General features: G+C 33.7%; 1 protein-coding gene across 1 annotated transcript in view; it reads right to left on the bottom strand.

Moving 5' to 3' along the window:
* Positions 1-3368: 3368 nt before the first annotated feature.
* Positions 3369-23998, bottom strand: part of NDFIP2 (Nedd4 family interacting protein 2) — a 71070-nt gene continuing 50440 nt past the window's right edge. Inside the window, exons 4-8 of the mRNA XM_050766647.1 lie at positions 19436-19529; positions 15517-15641; positions 10833-10899; positions 8125-8230; positions 3369-6726 (exon numbers count right to left, since the gene is read on the bottom strand). Coding sequence (XP_050622604.1) covers positions 8127-8230; positions 10833-10899; positions 15517-15641; positions 19436-19529 — 390 coding nt within the window. The 3' untranslated portion in view covers positions 3369-6726; positions 8125-8126. The remainder of the gene's footprint in view (positions 6727-8124; positions 8231-10832; positions 10900-15516; positions 15642-19435; positions 19530-23998) is intronic.

Here is a 23998-nt window from a genome sequence, read left to right as displayed (position 1 = left end):
TCACACCATTTCTTCACCCCACTCCCAACTTCCAACTGGGACTGGGAGTTACACCATAGGCTCTCCTGGTTCTTAGGCCTTCTGACTCAGTGAATTACACCTCCAGCTTTCCTAGTTCTCCAGTTTGCAGACTGTAAATAGGACTTCTCAGCCACCATAATCACATAAGCCAATTCCAATAATAAATACCTAGACAGATGGATCTATTGACCATACATATATACATACATACATAGATCCTATTGGTTCTGTTTCTCTGGAGAACACTAATACAGAGGGGTTCTAAATGGCTGTAGGTTTAGTCAGAGAACAGTGACTGCCACATCCTGGGACATGCTGGTCCCAAAACAAAGGGAATTCATTTTAAGTCCAGCATTATTTGTTTCTTTACTTTATTTTTTGAGAGGGAGTCTCACTCTGTCACCCAGGTTGCAGTGCAGTGGTGTGATTTTGGCTCACTGCAACCTCTGCCTCCGGGGTTCAAGTGATTCTCCTGCCTCAGCCTCCCAAGTGGCTAAGATTACAGGTGCCCACTACCACACCCAGCTAACTTTTGTATTTTCAGTAGAGGCAGGGTTTCACCCTGTTGGCCAGGCTGGTCTCAAAACTCCTGACCTCATGTGATCCACCTGCCTTGGCCTCCCAAAGTGCTGGGATTACAGGCATGAGCTACCACGCCCAGCCTAAACTCAGCATTATTTTAGTCTTCTCTCAGCCTACCCAGGCTGGACTTTCTTGCCAACTCTGACCTTTTCCCTCCAAATGACCTCGTTTCAGAGAACTTCTCACCAAATTGAGTTGTAAGGAGTTCATAAAATAGGACATTTACATGCTGCATATATCAGATCCAGGAATAGTTCAGCTCCCAAAGGCCTCGAAACCACAAGTCATTCTTCATCTAGAGACTAAAGGACCAAGAAAATAAACCTTGGTTTCGCAGTAAATAAACTATGTTTGCAATAAAGAAACACTACTCTCCCCTGAGAGCAGTCTCCTATAAATACAAAGCAAGAGGTACACTTTTTCAGACATTTATACCTGGGATCCTCTCACCTTCATAACCAGAAGTTATGCTGACATCATAGAGCACAGGATCATCCTAGTAGAAAAATCTATGTGGAAAACATCTGTAAGAGTGTGTAATAAATTGTTAACAGTGGTTACTTCTAGAGAGGGAGATAAAGTTGGGAGATATGTGAAAAAGATGTTCACAATTACTCTACATATTTCTTGTACAGTGTTTTGGAGAAAAGGAAGGCTGTACCATTGTGGACATCTGCAGTGGTATCTGCAGTGGTAAAGTGAGTGGCTCACAATGATGTGGAAAATCTTGATCTTTTAAAGGTGTTTAGTATGTGCTAGGCTCACTGGAGGCTACGATTCTATACCTCACACAGATCCTGCCCTCTAGCAGAAGTGGTGAGGCATGAATGCACACTACTGAGACACACAGTAGAAAGTGGTTTAATAAAGAGCCTCAGAAGAAGTGTTATGAGAATTGGAAAGATAATTCCTTCCTTCTGAGGACAATCAAGGAAGGCAGAGAACATCATGCAAGAGATGGAAAAATATGAGAATGCATGAAATGCTTAAACACACTGCACGCTTCTACTTAAAGATCTAGTTCCAGTGTCACCTCTGCAGTGAAGAGTGACCATTTTCTCCTGGAGTTCAATTGCTCTGACCCATAATTTTTGTTCATACCTCAATATTAGGCAATTTTCCTCTTTATAAATCTTCCTCTATTAGACATTGAGATAAAGGCCAGAAGACATTTTATATATACCAGCACACAGTCTCACACTGGCATCCATCCTATCCAATCATTCACTAAATGTATTGAGCTTTGTGCTTAGGTGTTGTGGGCGGGGGGGAGGGGGGGGTGGTGACATGCAAAATTGAGTAAGCTATAATTGAGGATAGTAACCTAAAAATTAATACTCCCAGCACTGTCTCGTAAGTACCTCACACACATAGGGCTATAGAAACCAAGATGATGAAAATTAAAGAGGATGAGAGGAAAAGGTTTCCTGAAAGAGATAGCAATTAAGGTTTGTTTTTTTGTGTGTGTTTTTTTTTTTCAAAGAAGGTGGAAAGAAGAATAGGGTAAAAGACAGATTTTATGTGGCAGTAACAGCATAATCCCTTCAAGAACTATTAACAGGCACTCAAAAATATTTCAATGATCCAAAGTATGATCAGGGTAGAGTCTGGAGAACTTGATTCCCATCTAATTATTTCCCTTTTGACATAACAGCCATTTTTGAAAATAAACCCAAGGTTGACCTATGATTGAAAGAGAAAGCCGGTGAAGTAATTTGTCCTAGAATCAGAAACAATATGCCCACCAGCTTACTTCCTGATCACTTCTAACAAGGATTTCAGTGCAGTGGCTCTTTGAGCAAAATAAATGTGTCACTAGTTATAGGATAGTATCATCTAAGTCAATTCAGAATGAAAATCTAAGGGACTGGCCTCTGGGCTCCCCACCCTTCTGCCTGGAGAGGTATGTCAAACTTCCACTTTTCCTACCAGCTAGAATGCTTTACTGCTTGGTAAACAGGCAACTGCCTTCCCCCTTTCACCTAATTGCATCCCTTAAGATCAAATGTCATCTAGGTAACTTTTGCTTTAATTCCACTTGCAGGAGACAAGACATAAGGAGCAAATATGAATTTAATTAGGGAGTAGTAAAGTGGTTCTTTGCAAGACTGAAGAGAGAGAAAACCTCTAAGATTCTGTGAACTGGAAGTATTGCTTTGGTGTGCTATAACCTCTGCTGTTAAAGGAGTAATACCCCATATATTCTCTATTTAGGTGAATTTTTTTTTTTTTTTAAATAACAGTTTCTAATAAAACAAGGAGAATTTTTTTTAAAGCACAACTCAATCTCTCAAAACAAAAATAATGAAATATAAGCTCAAAACATTAAAAAAGTAAAAGCAGCACATACTCTGAGCTTGAAGTAAACTTTAAAAACATGTTTTTAAAAGTATGAAATGAGTTTTCTATTTTTCTTATTTACTTGCTGGAAATTTTTGCATGTTAGGTATTATGTCCCCAATAAGAATTCACACCCATAAGCAGGTCCGACCTACGTGACCAATGATACTTTACAAAGTAGAAATGAACAAATTATTTTCAAAAAGCTGGTATTTTGTGTTTATTAAAATTAAACCACAATTTATCTCCTGACATACAAATAACTGAGAAGTTAAAAGATGTTTAAACTCCAACCTAATTTCAGAAGTGTTGTTTCCATCTCCAATCTTGAAAGGTTTGTCACATAAACAGTTTAGTGAGGCCAAAGTGGTGATAAGAAGTGAATCTTAAACTGATTTTGAAAAGGATGCATCACAGGTTCACACTTCCACATCTATACAACTTTTATTAACAAGTAAAATACATGCCAGCATGTTTTATATATGGGCAAGGACATTCCTATGATAATGAATGGCACATTATCATCTAACAATTGACCTTTATCAAATATATGTTAATATTTCATATGACTATTTGAAGAATTAAACAACTAATAAATGCTAAAATAACATTTAACAGCAGTTAAAAATATAAAAGCCATTCAGTTTAATATTTACCATAAGCTGGATTCAAATACAACTATTAAAAAAAATACTATTCCTCTTCTACAGGCCAAATGGTTCATTAGAAAACACTGTGGCAATAACAACTGGCTCCTACCCTTACCCCAGTTCCATCCCTCAAAGGGCAGTGGAGCTAAGGTAGTTGCTTCTTGGTGCGGTCTACAATTATACACAGGACGATCATATAACTTATCCTCCAAATTAGAACACTTTCGAGTACGACGAGGCACTATTAAGCTAAGAAAACAGGAATAACCAGGACAGTTTTGAGCAAACTAAGGATATATATTACCTTAGTTAAGTACGGTGTCACATTCACTATCATTACCTTATGCACTTCTGGAAATAGTGCATACTAGATGAAAAAAATTATATTAAATGAAGGAACTCTGAATTTTTCTCCAACTGGATATCTGGAACTCCACTTTTCCTGTTAGGAGAGATTTTACTGGAAATAATATTGTTTTAGCAGGTAAAAATATGTGAACAACTTCAAAGGCATGTCTAAAATGAAATATATCTTACAGACTTAAAATAATAGGCTAAAGTTTAGTATTTTTTTCTATTAAGCAGAGATTTTCATTTTAATCAAATGTAATGGGATTTCTATTTTAATCTAAGTTCCTAAAATCTATCCTGCATACACCATATGGAAAAGTGTATTTTTGCCTTAAAATTCAGTTTATTGCATAAATACATGAAAATGGATTATCCTAGCCATGACCAGCTTATTAATTTACAATAGAAGTAATTTGAAAAATTTTTGTATTAACTTCCAATCCCCAGTTCACACTCAAAAATGTTTAGATACCCTAACAAGAGTTCTGATTTTTCAATCTTTAAGGCAGAGTGTAAAGATGATCAAGTGTCCCCAAAACACAACAGCAGCTGTTCAAGGTCACAGGAAATGAAGTATGCAGGATTTGATATATCTGAAGGGAACATTAATTTCTTGAAAATAACATTCTGATTCCCTTGCTTATGTGATGAGATTTAAGGCTACCATTGAATTATGCCAATTATAGAGGATTAAGTCATATGTATACTTGAACCTTATAGATTTGGGGGGAAAAAGTCAAAACAAAAAGTGAAGTTTTGATGCTGGATCAAAAGTAACATATCCATATTCAGAAAACAAGCACATATACCATAAAAGCTAAAATGAAATTCTAGTAAGTCGATGTTTGACAGCTAAGCTTCCTAGTAATTATTTAATTACCATGTAGCAAAGCTTTAATTTAATTTAAAAATTATTGAAAGAATAAAGTACAGGTCTATAAGAAATTAATACGAAAGAGATACAGCATGAGTTTGAATATGTTATTAGTACAGTTTAATTTTAATTAATTTCCAAATTAGGCAACTAAACCAAGTATTTTTTCTTTACCCCATGCTATTGTCTTACTTCAAGGGTTGTAACACAGGTACTTTAATACAACAATAAAAATTTTAATACAACAATAAAAATTCTATGCAGGAAAGTAAACTGAATGAGACAAAACAAAAAATAGGCTATATTAGCAAAACTAAACTATGTTTTATTTATCAAAGACAATGAAACAATCAGAAAATACAGAGAAATACAGAAGGGGTTATAAAGCATAATAAATTTTATTTTTTGGAAATGGAAAAATGTCCCTGAATAGTTAGATGTACCTTTTAGTAGTAATGTCTAATAATAAATAAGAAATCAATTTTATACGTTCCATATAGCTGTATTAAATAATTTTTAAGTTTAAAAGATAAAATACCATCATTTTAAATGTTGGTATTCAAAACCAAAGATATAACCGAAAGGAAAAACAGATGAGACATAAAATGATTTGCAAGATGGGAAATATAGTAGTTTATGAATGTAAATTAACTTCCAGTTGTAATAATGGTTACATACTCTCACTACACACACAGACCCCACAGTCCTATATGCCACAAACACATTTCCATAACTTGAAAATGAGTGTTTTGCATATCTCAGTTCAGGATATGTTTTTTACAAGTTAATCCTAAAGTCATAAAGCAAGAAGCTATTAATAGTACAAGATTTTATTTGCTAAGCTTTACAAATTAAACTCTAAAAAAATTATTACAATGATACTGACAGATATTTTATTGGCTTTTTAAAAGACAAACACAAATGAGAATTATCTTATTTAGAAAATTAACTTTCAAAATTATCTTAAATGAAATAAATATAATATCTAATACAATCTCTTCCTGCAAGAATCTCCAAGACGGGCAATCCTAAAAACCCAGCTTCTCATCTGAAAATCCCTAAAACTAGTATGTCCCTTAAAAAATTTTTTTTTTATCTTATAAAGGACATTTGGTATTCCCACATTTTCTTAAAATTTGTCCTAAAAGAAATTCTATCTTTAACACTCAGGTTTCTAAATATATATATGTGTGTGTGTATGTGTGTGTGTGTGTGTGTGTGTATATATATGTATACATATACATATATATATTTAGTTCACTTAATTTAAAATTAATGGAAGCTATCTGGACACAATTTCTAAGAAAACATTGCAGAAAGTAAGTTATGCATGGTTATTTACAGGAAGAGTTTTCCTAAATAATAATGTAAATGTCATGTTCAAAAATCTGACAAATCCTTTCTAATAATCAGCACTGCAGGTTTCAATAAACCTTATGTAACAAAAGATGTTTCATGTGTAGAATTACCAGATGAGTCTAAGAGCCAGAAACTAAATCATTAGACATGGTTAATAATTTCATTTTTATTATACTAAATGTCAGGTCAGAAGTCAATGGCATTTACAAGCTGGAAGACTGTTTATCCACTCAACTCTTTCAATTATATCAAACACTGATTAACCAAATGTGACTGGACTTAACTGCTACAACTTTACGGTTTCTATCAAGTATACGCAAATCTCTCAAATGGGCACATATGCGTATGTGCAAAACAAATGAAATACAGATACTTAAAGAATGAACAGAAATGGCTTGTAAGCATAAACCACCCTGCCATTCAATTTTGAAGCTCCGTCTTTTCTTCACTAGTCTTCTGTTATTAGTAGTCTTCTATTAAAGTTGTAGGTTTACAGATGATCCAGAAATTTCACATTGGTATAAGAAAGGAATGTCAGGTTGATGCAGTCTGGAGACAAAGAAGGAATTAGTCTTAAAATGTATTAAGTTGTCTTTATCTAAATCACAGTATAATACAACACATTTTATAGAAGAATTATATCAAGTATATAATATTCTTTTGATAAAGTCTATAAATCAGAATATATTCTAAAGTGTAAGGTTTCTATAGCAGACTTTCATCTAGAAAATATTTGCATTGTATTTTACACTCTTTGAAATGCACAGAAGATAACCACACAAATTAGTAAAATAGCAAAATTACTTTGCCTTTTAATCTTATTATTAATACTGACAAATTCTTAATGCCACTGTTTGCGAAGATATTTTGCTTGTTAAAATAAAGCGACAGCGACTTCTTTGGGAGTGGTTGGGGGAGACTTTAATAGAACACTTAAAATGATACTTAAACATGATCTAGAAATACAAGTGTATTCACAGTACTCTAGCAGAAATAAGTAAATTATATAAGCTTATGTATAACTTACATAAATGATAAATAAAATGTAAGCAACCAAATCACAAAGCATAAAATTTATTTGAAAAAAGAATACTTAGTAAACTTGAAACACTTTGTTCCTTATAGTCCTACATTCAGAAGTTAAGCACTAGTAGACATTTTGGTTATGGAGTTCAAATGCTTTATCAATTTACATTATTTATAGGCATAAAGTATATGGTACTTGCTTTAAAAAATAGAATAGGGAGTAGGAAGTCACTTTATGTGAAGATACTCCCGCTGCACAATAAATAAATACTATTACTATATCCACGGCCTCCAGAAATTCACTGGATAACTAGTAAGACAACGTCTACTCATTTCTTCATATTCCTACTTATTCAAGTTGTAGCCTTCATAGTTGATAAAAACCAGCACACATTAAGAAAACAATAACAGAACTATTTTCTTCACATGACTTTTATTCCTTGATCCAGACTGTTAAAAGGACTGCAAGACAAATTGTTTTTCAATCACAGATTTTTTTTTCCACCAGATATCTATGCGAATTTCACATTGTTTTATACAAAAATGCCCATTCCTTCAGTCTAAGTACTATGTCATAGTTTGTTGTTTTTCAAGCTTTCAAATTTTGTGCTGGTGGTTACTTCATATACATTCTATGGTTAATCTTTAAAGAGAAGTTTTAAAAGTCTGATTTAAAATTTCAGTTTACTCGTTATGTATTTTAAAAACTAAAATTTATGAAATTCAATTTTAAAAATCTAAGAGTTATCTAAAAAGGTCTATGACTTATTAAATTTCAATAAGCTAACCATTAGCAGTATTAAAAAATATTAAATATGCTAACAGTAAAAATCATGAATACTCATTAGGCATTTAACATGTATCTGGTAAATTTGAATACATAAAGGAAATAGGCAGAGTTCACAGATTAATATTTCTTACCTCTATAATAAGAAGAAATACCTTGTTCTATGAGCAGCTGCCATACTTTCAGACATGTTTCTGACTTTTAGATAATTAACAAATCCTCTGAAGAAAAGGAGCAGACCTGAGAAAATTGAAATAATATGGATATATATGTTTTTATACAGAAAGGGGCAAGATAAATTTAAAGTAGACGATTATGAACAAGATCCTCTTGGCTTAAGGAATTTTATTTGCAGACTTCCATTCATTTCTGTAATATATTTTACACTATAAGGATAAACTCTGTCACAAGGAAATACAATTTTTCAATTTGTTAAGCCTAGATGTACCAAAATTAAAGCAAATCTAGTTATAAAAATCCAGAATTACATAAAAACATACATTTAAGTAATTTCCTTAAATAGCAAAGTTACCTGATGCACTTAAACTGATTCAACTCATAAAACTCCCATTGAGCCCATGGGTTCAATCTTTTCAATTAATGTAACTACTGAGTGAACTAAGACATAGTTATTTATATAAAATACATAAAAAGGAAAAACATACATGTGGTTGCTAACAACTGTGGGGAAAAAAACAATAAGCCTGTACAGCAGTATCAAGTGCCTGTCATCTGTGAAATCTGTATTTGAAGATATGTGCATTATGTACATGTTTTCAATTATGAGTTCTTATTTTGAAGTAATAATAAGAAACTAACATAATAAAAAATTAAGAAGAGTTAGAAAAGACAACTTGGAAGACAATTACTCTAATGATTTAGATTATTTGGGATTCTTCTTATATCTATCTCAGTTTTCTCCTTTGTAAAGTAGTATTTTAAAATAACCACAGATATATGTAATAATTTAAAAAGCAATACCTGTGAAATTCTCTAAAGTTTCACATAACAAATATTAGATCAATATAAAACATTACCATTATTAGTATAAGCCTTTGAAATACTTAAGCACATGATTCTTAGGGAAACATTAACCCCAGTAAATTTTTAATCAGGAAATTGGGGTGGGGGATCCAAAAACAAAAACAGAAGGTATCTACTGTATGTGTATGACTTTCCTCACCAGGAGGAAAAGGAGTTTGTGAATTTAAAATACAAAGTCTCAAACTAAATTTGTACCCCAACTGCAAGGCAATAATCAAATCACTAAAAAAAAGAAGCATGTGTGTAGTAAATTGGAGAGGAAAGACAGAAGAGAGCTACAAATGATGACTTAAAGGGTATAAATTTCAGCTAAACCCAATTGCATCTGCTTCCCATGTCCTAACTCCCTCCGTTTGGGACTCCCTCTGCATTCCACCCTCATACCCTTCCGGATGCTGTTCAAAGATAGTAATACTGTTATCCAAATGTAAAACTATTACTGAAAAATGTAAACCAACTTATTTGTGGGATCCCTTCCTTTCTCTCTAAAGCTGCTGTTTTCTAACACACATTTTACTTTTCAGGCATTTTCTAAAAGAAGTCACCCAGTTCATATCTAAAAACCAATCACTCAGTGGCTACTGTTTCTGAGCATTCTACAAAGTGCTCAACATTCTTTTCAGCATATGTGAGAGCAACATTTTTAGCATTTATTACATTTTCACATTCCCCTAAATAAATAAATACTAGATTACGGCTCTGAAGTGGAACTGGCATTGTCCTCTGTATTCTACTCTGCCCCACATTAACCTCCCTAAGATTCCTCCAATCTCTAAATAATATATATACACACACAAATGTACTCATTTAATATACTTAAATACTTAACAGACTTTATAAACCTTCTCACTTTTAGGTAAAAAACTCAATAAAGAACACGGCATTCAGGCAGTTAGAACACAACAATATAAAACTGGCTTCACCTCCAGATGCATCTCAACAAGGTCATAACACTAAAATAATTTCACTATAGCTATTAAAGAATTAAGTGACCTTATTTAACAATAATCTGTTTCCCAAAAGATCCTAAAGATCTAACAGTACGACTAAATAAAAACTTAGAGAGAAGACTGCCACCTACTGAAATGCTGTTATTTTCTGGTACAATTCTGAGTGAAACATGGGCTTTTAATCCTAACAAGAAACAAAATGTATTCCTTATGTCAGCAAATACATCTGAAAAGTGGATTAAAGGTATAATGTGATTTAATGATTAACTTAATTATCTCACATCGAAGGTAAAAAACAAAAGGGAACAAAAATTGAAAATCCATAAAATTCCATCAATATTAATAAAAAGACATGTCTTATAAGACAACTCAAGAGAAGTACTGTGATCATTAGGCATAAAGCCTTTCCTTATGCCTGGTTGATTAATAATTAATTCAAGGCACAATTCAAAAGCATAAAGAATGTTTCCACGATCGAAAAATAAGAGAATAGACAGAACAACCAAACTATCCAACTCTCAAATTTCCTAAGATCATTAAAAGAAGTTATTTGTGTATATTTTCTGAGATAAATGCTAAGACAGTTTTTTATCACATTGTTATTTTAAAATTTTGTGGCATTCAATGATCATCCCACCACTGACTCTTTACACTGATAGCCTCTGGATTTTAAATCTAAGAAATCTGTAGTGCTATGTAGAATAGTTTAAAAATGTGAGATGATGTGTTTGAATATGAGAATTTTACAGAAGAAAAATAATTTCCACATAAATTGTGCCATAGTTTATTTATATTTACAGTTTTTGGAAATATCAAAGTTAAACTAAATACATTAAGAATAAACTTACCAAGTACAAGAAATATCCACCAAAGCCAATACTGTCCATTGAAATATCCAGTAAAATAATCAGAAAACTATGGAGTGAACATAAATATATTAACCAAATTCGTACACCTGAATTTGAAAATCATAGATTATCTTCAGTTTCAGAATGATTTACCTCAAATAATCTTTAACACTTAAAAATAGCACAAAGGAAAAATAAAAACACCTAATGGCATACATATATATAAATTATTTGAGAAAAAAATCATCTTATGCAATAGCAAAAAAAAAAAAAAAAAATTAAATGAAGTATTTTGGAAACAAAAACCAGTTTCAAACTCCCTGCAAGAAATACAAGTAAATGTTGTATGTCTGAATCACACATTTTCTTATTAAAAATTTCACATCAGTCCTTCTTTCATAATCTCTCAAAACCACAACTACCATCCCAAACACACTATAGCAACCCGCTGCTTCAGATATTAACACCAAAAGCCACATTAGTTTAATCTTATCAGATGGGGGTATCCTGCTGACCTCCAAAAAGAAGAGCTTTTGACCTTCTGTACACTCCCTACTGCTAATCACTGCCAAAAATACTAGGTGCATAAAGACCCCCATTAGAGTCTTTCTATTTTCAAACTAGATGCTCTAGCATTCAGTTCCCAACAGTGAGCTGAGAACAGCTAAATGAACCTTAAAGTGGCATTTCAACAGTTCCTATTAGTGGCCATGGCAGACAGTTTTATATTCTCTGTGGTGTGGGAATATGAACAGGCAGATGGAAGGCAGAGTTTGATGATATTGGACACAGTTATCTTTTCCTTGATTAGACTCTAGACATTACACTTCATTAATTTTAAAAGGCTTTTTAAAAAATCAATCTGATTTTCTTCAGTTACTTCAGATAACTTTAGCACCTAAAACAATGCCTCAAATGATTTTTTAAAAAGTGTTTAATATAACCTACTCTAAAATTATTAAAAATTAGCTTGTATTTACCCACCCTGTTTCCACTGGCCTGCAAACTGAATCTGATGTAACTAAAAATGATTTTGTTAAATGCAGACTTGCTCCCAAATCTGATATTAATTAAAAGTATTTGTAACTTTATAGGTAAAGATTTCCAATTATTTGTTGGTAATTTCCATATAAGCTTAAAAATCCTAGGCTTTGGCAATAATAAAAAATGCTTACAAATTGTAAATAATGTTATTTAGTAAGCATATCAAATAAAGATTACCTAAGTCTACTTTTTATAGCCTTTTAAGTATTTTCTCAGGAAGTATTTCTAATTAATAAATCAACCATTTATAGTAATTTCAGTATTTACAGTAATTTCATGTTTTACATTTTATAGTACTTTTTAAAAATGTATAGTAATTTGAGCGATTTAAAATTTCAAAGTACTACTAAACACAGAGATCCCACATACACCTACATCTTTAAAATATGTGTACAATGAAGGAGGGACTTGAACTGGAAAAGATGCAGCTTACACAGGACTGTACTATACTATTTTTTAGTCAAGTGATTCACAGTTAGAAATAAAACACTTTCATATAGGTCTTAAAGGCTTTTCAAGAACAAAAAAGAATAAAGAACCAAGGCAATACGTTTTTATTTTAAATTTCTGCGTGTTACCCAGTAACAGGCAACCCGAACAGCCAGAACAGAGTCTGTCTTCACCAAAATACTTTGAAAGAGAAGGATTCGCTATGTAAAAAGGATAAAGTAATGTTGGACTCATTACTGTGTTAGCAAAAATGTTTTAAAATACTAAAATCATAAGCCTAAGCCAACTGTTGTTGTTGTTTTTTAATATAAGTAAACCAATCATGTTGATTGGCCAGTCACAGGCTAGAGAAATCAAATTTTGGAAAATAAATTAATGAACATTAAGAATTCATCTGATTTTATTATATTAATACAACATCACTATTTCATTGTTTACATCCTACTTTCGAAATGTAATTTCTTAGTTTTTAATAAAACACATATGTATTTTTAACCAAATAATAAAAACCTTAGACAGAAGTAGTATTGGAAGCCTAGGCTAAAGATATTTACACAAAATCCGAGGTTCATGGCAGCTTAGACACAAAATGGACAGCAGCAGTATGATTTATAAATTACTTATTGTCTAATGAAAGGAAACACCAGGTTTTTAGGGGAAAACTTTTCTCTCAGCACTAAACTCTGAAAGGAATGTTTTACTTGGAGCATTATAGTAAAAGTCAAAATACAGTGTAACAGAGGCAGTACAGAAGTAGGAACATAGGCGATGAATTGAGACCAAGGTAGATGCCAATTCACATTGAAAACTGTGGGACTGGCTGGGCACGGTGGCTCACGCCTGTAATCCTAGCACTTTGGGAGGCCGAGGCTGGCAGACTGCCTGAGCTCAGGAGTTTGAGATCAGCCTGGGCAATGACGTGAAACTCTGTCTCTACAAAAATACAAAAAATTAGCCAGGCGTGGCGGCATGTGCCCGTAGTCCCAGCTACTTGGAGGCTGAGGCAGGAGAATCGCTTGAACTCAGGAGGCAGAGGTTGCAGGGTGCCAAGATGGCGCCACTGCACTCCAGCCTGGGTGGCAGAGTGAGAATCCGTCTCCACAAGAAAAACAACTGTGGGACCTTGAGCAAATTATTAGACTCTTTATTCTTACTTTCATCACCAATAAAATGGCTAGATCATCACCAGCATCAGAGATACAGTTAAAAGTTTGAAAACTCGTTATTTGTAACAAATTATGCCTGGCACACACTAAGGGTTAAATGAATGACAGTTATTGTTATTTTATACAAAAGATTTTTAAAAATCCTTTTCTTATAACACTTCTTAATACACACTAAAGGCATAACATTAACTCTAACTCAGTAAAAGTACTTTAAGGGAAACTAAACAGTCCTGGAGATCAAACTTGATGACAGTATATACCTTACAAAACTGTAAGAAACTCCAGTCCTTGAATATAAGTTCCCCATCTTATCACATCAACTAGAGTTGATAACTAGATAATCTAATCCCTTCTCAACCTGAGGTTCTTATGAGAAAATTAAGCTGTAATACTCTAAGGGCATAAGTTGTATAGGATGCATTAACTTCTTTCTTATACATCTAGAATGATACTAGCAATTTACTAACTGGGAGAATTGAGAAAATAGTCCTCATATCATTTTCTGTGTTCTGTGATTTAGATGAGAAATCCCATTTGATTAATAGTGCTTAAGAGTATCATAATCAACGTTGGACTTATCTAGGCCCAACTTCGAGGTATTTTAATAATAATTTCTATAAGGGAAGGGATTGTGTCTTTATCTTTGTATGTTCTGTAACACCTAATAGATTTATACTTGTGTTAGGAACCCACTGTACATCTTTTGCAGTAAAACTAAAACAAGAAATTGTCAGGGGATAGTTCTCACGATGGCTCAAATTTTAATTTTCTTAGAAGAAACCAGTCCATAGGTCCCAACCAATAATTAATTGATTAATAACCAAAACCTATGGATTACTGAAACCCTGGGAGGCTATAAGTTTTAAAATAATGAAGAAATGCATCACATCTATAAACATTAATATTTTCATAATAGGGACTTTTAAATCAACTTAGTAATATAGATATATTATCAAAGTGAACATTTAAGAGAAGCTAATATATTTGATCTATGATTCTACTAAAAATTTTAGGAGGACTTAGCTCATTCAATAAGAAATGAATGTTTAAATGCAGAATGTATATATTTTAATTTATTAATTGTATAATAGCATTTTAAATGTGTAGGTAACTTTTCAAAAGACTTATTAAAACAGTAAGTAAAGCCATTCTTGATCATTATCCTAGATCTTATCGTAAAAGAAAAAAAAAAAAAAAAAAACTAGGAAGAAACATTTGTAAAAAGAAGTGAAAAGAGGCCTTCAAAAGGCAAAGGTAAAGAGCTGGGGGAAGATGATGCTAACAACACTAATGCCTAAGCAATTTTTACAGAAAACTTTTTTGGGACTAGAAAAGTTGTTAAGGTGGGGAAAAGGACTTATCACTGTCTCGCTACACACTATCTTGTAAATGATAAGAAGAAGGCAGAGGGTGACTTCAGGGAACAACAGGAAAATAAGGAAGGCTCAGAAGAAGCATGAAGGAAAAAAAGGGTTCAGATAACCACTTCATAGGCCTTTTGAGCTCTCAATGTTTTCAAAAGAAAAGAGTGAGAAAATATTTAAGTTCATGATAATGTGACTAAATGAGAAATTTTTATGTTTTAACTGATTTTAGGCATACCTGCACTATATCACAATAATAGTAGCCATGATTTACTGAGCACATATATTTGTGCAGTAACTGGATAAGGTACTTTAATTACATTATTTCCATACCTCATAAAAATGCCACAAGGCAGCTATCATCAGCCTAATATAAAGAAACTAATGCTCAGAACAATTAAAGTTAAAAGACATATAAAAAAGTTGAGACTCAAACTTAAATTTTTATGATTTCAAAGTTCTTTCCACTATATTAACAATTTCTCATATGATAAAGTGTTCATACCGCAGAGCTCACTATAATGATTAAATATAGGATTTAAGAATAAGCCTTCAAATAACTGAATTCATGAAAATAAAGTGCCCATTTATGAATCACACAGAAAATTTCATACATCTCATTTTAGAGATAAAAGAGATACAGGCTATCAAGACACTCACCCTGACAATAAGGATCCATTTGATCAAGGAAAGGCCAAATCCGCAGATAGCACCATACCTTCCAGCTATGGTATTGGTGATACAGAAGGATAAACAAAATCCAAGCCAGTTGAAAATAAATGCCACTAAAAGTAACAGAAACAGTTATTTTATAAACCACAATTTGGAAACAAATTAACATAGACATATTAATAATATTTCATTGCTCAATGGAAACAGCAGTTCCCTTTCTTTTAACTCTGCCAATTAAGCCTTCTTTATAGACTATAGCCTACTTTTTGCAAACGGCTTATTTGCTATACTGTATATCAACAAATGGGTAAGCTTGGTTTCTCGTCAGTCTGGCCAACAGGAATCCATTCCTGAAAGCTTATCATTAATAGTTGAAACCGCAGTTTTAAACTAGCTTAAAACCAGATCACAATGTAGCTCACATGTGGTTCCACGCAAGAAGTCCAGCCTAAGCAAACAGCCAACAAAATTGGCTTTTTAAAAAAGGTAAATAAAAGCAGGCCGGGCGCAGTGGCTCACGCTTGTAATCCCAGCACTTTGGGAGGCCGAGGCAGGGGGATCAGCTGAGGTCAGAAGTTCGAGATCAGCCTGGCCAGCATGATGAAACCCTGTCTCTACTAAAAATAAAAAAAATAGCTGGGCGTGGTGGCAGGGACTTGTAATCCCAGCTACTCAGGAGGCTAAGGTAGAATTGCTTGAACCTGGGAGGTAAAGGTAGCAGTGGGCCAAGATCACACCACTGCACTGGAGCGTGGGCAACAGAGCAAGACTCTGGCTCAAAAAAAAAAAAAAAAAAAAAAAAAAAAAAAAAAAAGAAAGAAAAAGAAAAGAAAAGAAAAAAAAAGGTAAACAAAACAATAAAATTCAATACTTCACAAATAACTTCATGGGTTTCTTCAGCTGTAATTACAATTCTTAGATGTTCCTTTTCTGGATTTACTTATGCTATGTAATGTCATCTAAAAGCTATATAAAAAACAGCTTTTAATGGACAGAATAAGTCATCAATTTTTGTTTTCCAAGATGTGTAGTGTCCAGATAACCCCTTTAAAAACTGTAACTTTTTGACTTGTATATGGTAGGTGCTCAAAAGAATGAACTGAATAAAGATGCTTAACATGAATTGTTAGGGAAATAAAATTAAACCACAATGGGATACCATCATCAAATTATTAGAATGTCTAAAAAAAAAAAAATCATCAACACCAAATACTGGTGAGGACACAGAGCAACAGGAACTCTCATTCATTGCTGGTGGGAATGCAAAATACTACAGCTACTTCGGAAGACAGTTTGGCAATTTCTTACAAATCAGAATTCACATTTCAAAACACTCCTCTAATTCTTTTAAGGTTACAAGTATCTTCTCTTTCTGTTTCCCGCAAGTCTAAAATGAGAATAGTGCAGGTGACTACTTATTACCATGGCATGTTGACGTGAAAATTCACACACGGTACAAATGGCTAAACCTCAGAAGAAAAGTTTTCTAAACAGGATCAAATAAGAGCCCATTACATTTTAAAGTACTAAAATTTAAGGTCATTTCCATAGACTGTCAATCATCTGTAAACTTTTCATTTCTAGTGTTTGGCAAATAACCAAATTCTGTTCCATTCTCTTAGAAAGTTTCTTAAAAATAAGATCAGAGATACGCATATTATGCATGTATCTGAGGCATTTTATGGTAACACTTTAAAAGGATTTTGAGAGCAAAAGCATTATTACAAACATTTCTTCTTTTACATTTTCTGAACAAGAATACACAATTATCTCACCAAATTTAAGTGTAAACTTTTTTTAGGGTTATATGAGGTAAAACACTAAAAATAAAGAAGGAAAGAATTAAACCACCAAAAGGTTTTAATTGAAATAGTCTTATTGATATTCACTGTAATTTTACTTGTGCAAGTTATGTAACATGACATGCTTAAGTTATAAATAAACCACACTAAAAATAAAATCTTTTTCTGGACCGTTTTACCCAGAGTAGCTATTAGATGTTTAAGAAACTTGGAAAATATAGCAAGTTGCAATCTGAAAAACAGCCACTAGATGGTAGTGATGACAAACAAATCTATGCTTATCAAGCAAATAAACTCTAGGCCTATAGCCTACCAGAAAAAAAAAAAAAAAACCAGGAAATAGAGGTAAAAACAAATTTACTGTCACAATATTGGCACAATATTTGTAAAACAGGAAGCGTTACATATATGAGTTGTGGAAAAAATTTAGTAAAAATTTAGTAAAATATTTATATTAAATCTTAAATATAAATATATACATTTACATTATATTAGCTAATAATACTATCACTGGCTAAGAATAAAGTCATCCAGTGTGTCTAAGTTACCACGCATTTATAACACATCAGTGAAAGGCCTTCAAATCTAAGAAATAAAAATTAAAAAGAAGATACTGGTGGTAAATGAAATAAAGAAACGGAGAAACAAGATTTCTGAGTTACATAATTAGAAGGTGTCAAATAACATGTTTTTATTCCCAAGAAACAGGTATTTATACTAAAATTAGTACAATATATTTAGATCCTTTCTTTTCTAATTAAGGTTTCTTAAAAGGTATAATAACAATGAAAGCAATGAATGTTTAAGCTACTCTTTTTTGTAAACAAACTATGTGAGAAGTTTGTTATTAAAATGTTACTAATATATAGGATTACCAGTTAAACCAAAATTAAGATAAAAACCAAGGTTCACAGGACTAATATTACAAAACAGCACTCATTTGTAACCAGAGTTTATTTCCTTTTTATTATAACTAACATATCTAACTAGAAATTGTAACTAAAACCAATTTAAGATTTAAATCTTGCATATACATTTGCTGGTTGACAACCTGAATATTACAATTAGTAAATTCGAGGAGCTGCCCGCCCTCCTTCCTCATTCCTCTCCCCCTCTTTTCTTCAGCAGATGAAAATAGAAGGGAAGCAAGAAACCATTTCAAACTTGGAGGACAAGGTTTACATGAACTTTCAGACTCAAAAGTGTCAACTCATGAAGTTTGTATTTTCTACTTTTTAAAGTTGAATGTGACACTTTAAATAAGTTTATTTCTCGGTTTTACGATCATAATAAAGCTTATAACTAAACTGAATTAAATCAGCATTCTATCCAAGAATGAAAGCTTGATCATTTAACCAGGTGGTGGGCAGAAATTAACTATATCATAGATTAATAAACTTACTTAAATGAATATTAGGTTTCTACCACTGGCTTTAGTAATTTATTGGGCATCTTATTATTTAATGAGTTTACTATGTCAATCCCTGTATTAAGAATTGAAATAATGAAGACTTTGACACAGTCTTCTCTCAAGAACATTAAATTTACTTTATAAGTCAAATACTAAGAATTCTGCAAGATGTTAAAATGTTACTAAGTTTCTGATCTTCTAATTCTTACCATTCCCCCAAATAAGACTTATACTTTCATAACTGTCTGTCTCAAGTGACACTGTTCCAGTTGCCCAGAATGTCGTTTTTTCCAATCCTTCTTCTAGCTTAAGGACACTCAAATGGAAATCCTCTGCCCCCAAAGTGGAATTTATAGTTTCATTCGATATGCTCCTAGAGAGCTGAATGGGCACCAATATAGCAGTATTTCTCTTTAAAAATATGAAATAGCTTAAATACGCTTAGGTACTTTTACATGTCAGCGTCTTCATAATGGCTGCAATGCATATTTAGGCAAACAAGAGTTTAATAAATTCTAGGATTTGTATTTAAACATATGATCACAGTATTCATTAGTTCAATATCAGAAACAATTTACATTTTAAGAAAGGTAGACACATGCTAACAATATTTGCTTCTCTTCACTATGTTACTTTAATACACATAAAATCAATACATGCAAAAAAATCAAAATAGTTGGGAAAGATTGCTTACTGAAAAATGCCAGCATGAAAATGCCATCATTACCCACTCTGAGCTGGTCTGCATCACTGAAGTCATCTCTTGGTGGACACTCTTCCTCCTGAATCTGTAAATATGTAACATTGGAATAGTTCACTAAAAATTACAACTTTACCATCTTAAATGTAAGCATAAGAACTTCAACAAAATCTAATGTTCTCAATTTGTTGTACAGACAAATAAAATAATGAGTACAATGTCTGGCACAGAGTAATCAATAAGCATTAGCAAGTACTATTTTTTCACAGTCACATTTGAAAAGAGTAACTTTAAAGACAAACACAAAAAAGACAAAAGATGAGTAACATCAAACTCATAAAAATGGTATCAAGAAGACACATGTGACAGTGCTGCATTAGTAATGATTGGGAAATAAGAACTTTCATAACCAGTGGTGGAGTATAAATTGGTACAACTTCTATGGTTGGCAATTTTGCAATAATTATCAAAAATAAAAATGTGCATACCCTATGATCCAGCCATTCCAGTTCTTAAAATATACTGCACAGATATATACATACATACACATATTCCCTCTTATAAAAATGATGTATTAAAGATAATTCATTCCAGCAATGCTAATAAGAGCAAAAGATTAGATACAATCTAAATGCCCATCAACAGCAGACTATGTTAGGAGATATTCTCCACACTTCTATCATGTTTCTACATGTCTTCCAGGTAAAGGCATTGGCGGCCTTTTTTCTGGAAAAGCTGCCGGCATTCAATGCCAGCCCCGGAAAGCAGCCACAGGAGCTGTACACTGCAAAGCCTCAGGGGCAGAGCTGCTCAAGGCCTGGGAAGCCCATCCCTTGTACCAGAAAGCCCTGGATGTGAGACATGGAGTCAAAGATTATTCTGGCCAGGTGTGGTGGCTCACGCCTATAATCCCACACTTTAGAAGGCCGAGGCAGGCGATCACTTGAGGCCAGGAGTTCAAGACCAGTCTGGCCACCGTGGTGAAACCCTGGCTCTACTAAAAATACAAAAATTAGCCAGGTATGATGGCACATGCCTGTAATCCCAACTAGTCAGGAGGCTGAGGAGTGAGAATCGTTTGAACTCGGGAGGTGGCAGTTGCAGTAAGCCGAGATCACACCACTGCACTCCAGCCTAGGTGACAGAGTGAGACTGTCTCAAAAAAAATATCATTTTGGAATTTTAGGATTTAATGACTGTCATGCTTGGTTTTGGTCTTCTATGGGGCTTGTATCCCGTTCTGTTGACCAATTTCTCCCTTTTGGAACCAGAATATTTACCCAATGCCTATAGTGCCATTTTATCTTAGAAGGAAGTAACTTGTTTTTTATTTTACAGGCCCATAGGTGGAAGGGACTTGCCTTGTCTCAGATGAGACTTTGGATTGTTGATTTTTTGAGTTAATGCTGGAATAAGATTCTGGGGGACTGTTGGGAAGGAATGGTTGTTTTTTGAAATGTGAGGAGGACGTGAGATCTGGGAGGGGCCAGGGACAGAATCACATGGTTTGATTTGTGTCCCCATCCAAATCGCATGTTCAACTGTAATCCTCAACTGTTGGAGGTTGGGCCTGGTAGGAGGTGATCGGATCATGGGGATGGTTTCTAACGGTTTAACATCACTTCCCTGCTGTTCTCATGATAGTGAGTGAGTGCATTATTGTTTTTTTCTGAGATCTGGTTGTTTAAAAGTGTGTGGCATCACCCCTCCAACTCTCTCTCTTTCTCCTACTCCAGGTATGTAAAACAGGCCTGCTTCCCCATCACCTTCTGCCACAATCGTAAGTTTCCTGAGGCGTCCCCAGAAGCTGCTATGCTTCCTGTACAGCTTGCAGAACTATAAGTCAATTAAACCTCTTTTCTTTATAAAGTACTCAGTCTTGGGTATTTCTTTATAGCAGTGTGAAAATGAACTAATATGCTACACATCATCTCAGTTGAGTGTGAATAACTCAATTTTGTGAGGCCAAGTCTGAGAAGCTAGGGTTCTGCTCAAGATCACATAATTAGGAGGGTCAAAGTGGAACCTGAATCCAGGGCACTGATGTTCTTTCCACACAATCATGGTAGCCTCACTAAGCATACTGCTATCCTCAAATTTAAAAACTTTCAAAATCATTTTATATTGCTTATTATTTAGGTACAAAAATCCCTTAAATTGTGCAATCATATATCACAGGTAAACTCAATATACTAAATTTAATCACTGGCCATGACTAAGTATATATTTATAAAATTTTATATAATTTCAAATTAATTCAAGGAATAAACATTAAAGCATAGTAAGAACAAAAAACTGTCAGTGTGATGGCAAAAATATATTTCATACTGTGTATTTTAAAACATCAGTCCAGGCCAGGCACAGGGGCTCATGCCTGTAATCCCGGCACTTTGTGAGGCCGAGGTGAGGTCAAGAGCTCAAGACTAGCCTGACCAATATGGCAAAACCCCATCTCTACTAAAAACCCCATCTCTACTAAAAATACAAAAAAATTAGCCAGGCATGGCGGCATGCTCCTGTAGTCCCAGCTACTCAAGAGGCTAAGGCAGGAGAATCATTTGAACTGGGGAGGCAGAGGTTGCACTGAACCCAGATCGCACTACTGCATTCCGGCCTGGGGGACGCAGTGGGACTCCGCCTCAAAAACAACACAAAACAAAACGACAACAAGAAAATCAACACAGAAATTTTATCAAAAGTCGTTAAAAAAAAATTTTTTTAAGGTCGATCTCACTCTGTCACCCAGGCTGGAGTGCAGTGGCACAATCATGGCTCACTGCAGTCTTCATCTGGGCTCACTATAGCCTTAATCTCCTGGGCTCAAGTGATCTTCCCACTTCAGCCTTCCAAGTAGCTGGAAGTACAGATGCATGCCACCACACCTGGCTGAACTTTTTTTTTTTAGTGGAAATAAGGTCTCGCTATGTTGCCCAGGCTGGTCTGAAACTCCTGAGCTCAAGCAATCTGCTTGCCTCAGCCTCCCAAAGTGCTGAGATTACAGGAGTGAGTCACTGCAATATGCCCAAAGATGTCTTTTATAATATTAATAGAAAAAAACCAAAACACAAACATTTGAAAATACTCTAATTGTTCACTCTAGAGGAATGGCCACTAAATTTCAATAGCATATTGATTCCAGGGAATTTAACTCAACTATTAAGTAACAGGGAAATGTTTATATAAGATGTTTAAAAAATAAAATGGTATCTAGGCAATAATTTCAACTACATTAAACATTAATTTCTGAATCCTGAAATTGGTAAAGACATCGAAATATTTTAAAATAGAGAGCTGTAATAGAACACCTGTGGTATTTTCCTCTTCCTATTTTCCCACATTGGCTAATACAGAGAAAGCATTCATTAACATAATCGACTGTCATTTACTAAACAACAAAAATGTGCCTGGTAATAACTAGGTACTGGGAATGTAAATGCAAGATCTCTGTCCTGGAATCGCTCATGATTTATCCAGTGGTAGTTCTAATGTCAAAAGACAAGTTACTGCAACAATTTAAAACAAGTTACAAAAAAAGAGCCCTACCCATTATAAGATGATGAAATGAGACTACCTGAAGAACAAGCCATGTTCTAAACATTTTATAAAATTAATGGTTTGGAATTAGCATTTTTCATAGAAATATTAAAAATGAGTTGTCATTTTCAGAAAACTACTTAACCATTTCGTGACATACATGCAATTCTACGCATCAGAAATAGGAAATAGTAAAAAACAGTAGTTTTAAAGTCTCTTGACTATCTATATTCTCCCAATGAGAGTTGATTTAGGACATACGCTTTCACACCCAGCTGAGACTCATTTACAACTGAATGTACTCAAATGCTAATTCGATGAGACTTTTTTTTCAATTTTTCAATTTTGTTTGTAATTGACAAAAACTATATATGTATGATGTATAACATGATGTTCTAAAATGTGTATACATTGTGGAGTGGCTAAATTGAGCTAATTACCATGTACAGTACTTCAAATATTTTTTTTTTGTGGTAAGAACACTTAAAATCTACTCTCCTAGCAATTTTCAAGCACAGACCAATATTTTAATCTCAATCAGGTAATGGAGACTCATATGCAAACATTCATACTCTGCACAAAGAGGGTACTGAAGCACTGGGTTAAGGAAGCACTGGTAAATTTAAAAGATTTTTTACAAGACCTAAGTTAGTCTCTTGTACACAATTCTATTAATACTTGGCTGTCTATGAAATTTTCCACAATGCTCACAAGCTGGAGTTACAATGATATCAGAAGCAGGTGAAAACAGAGAATTTTTCTTTATGGACATGTTCCAATTCCCGCTGAGGATTACATTTACTTTCTAAAACAGGGTGCTGGAAATGATGACAATGAGGAAACGGAACAGTAACACTTCAGACTTTTCTCTCCAAAAGGGGTAAAACCAACTTTCCTCAAAGCACACTTAGCAAGACTTAATACTTCCTACGTTGTCTTTAGAATTCTATCCTATTCTATGGAAGTTAGGGCAGTAAATGATCTAAGGTCCATAATACTCTTTAAGGACCTTTGCCACTGCCA

Source organism: Macaca thibetana, chromosome 17, assembly GCF_024542745.1.
Source record: "Macaca thibetana thibetana isolate TM-01 chromosome 17, ASM2454274v1, whole genome shotgun sequence".
NCBI lineage: Eukaryota > Metazoa > Chordata > Mammalia > Primates > Cercopithecidae > Macaca > Macaca thibetana.
This window is presented reverse-complemented; position numbering and strand designations above follow the sequence as displayed.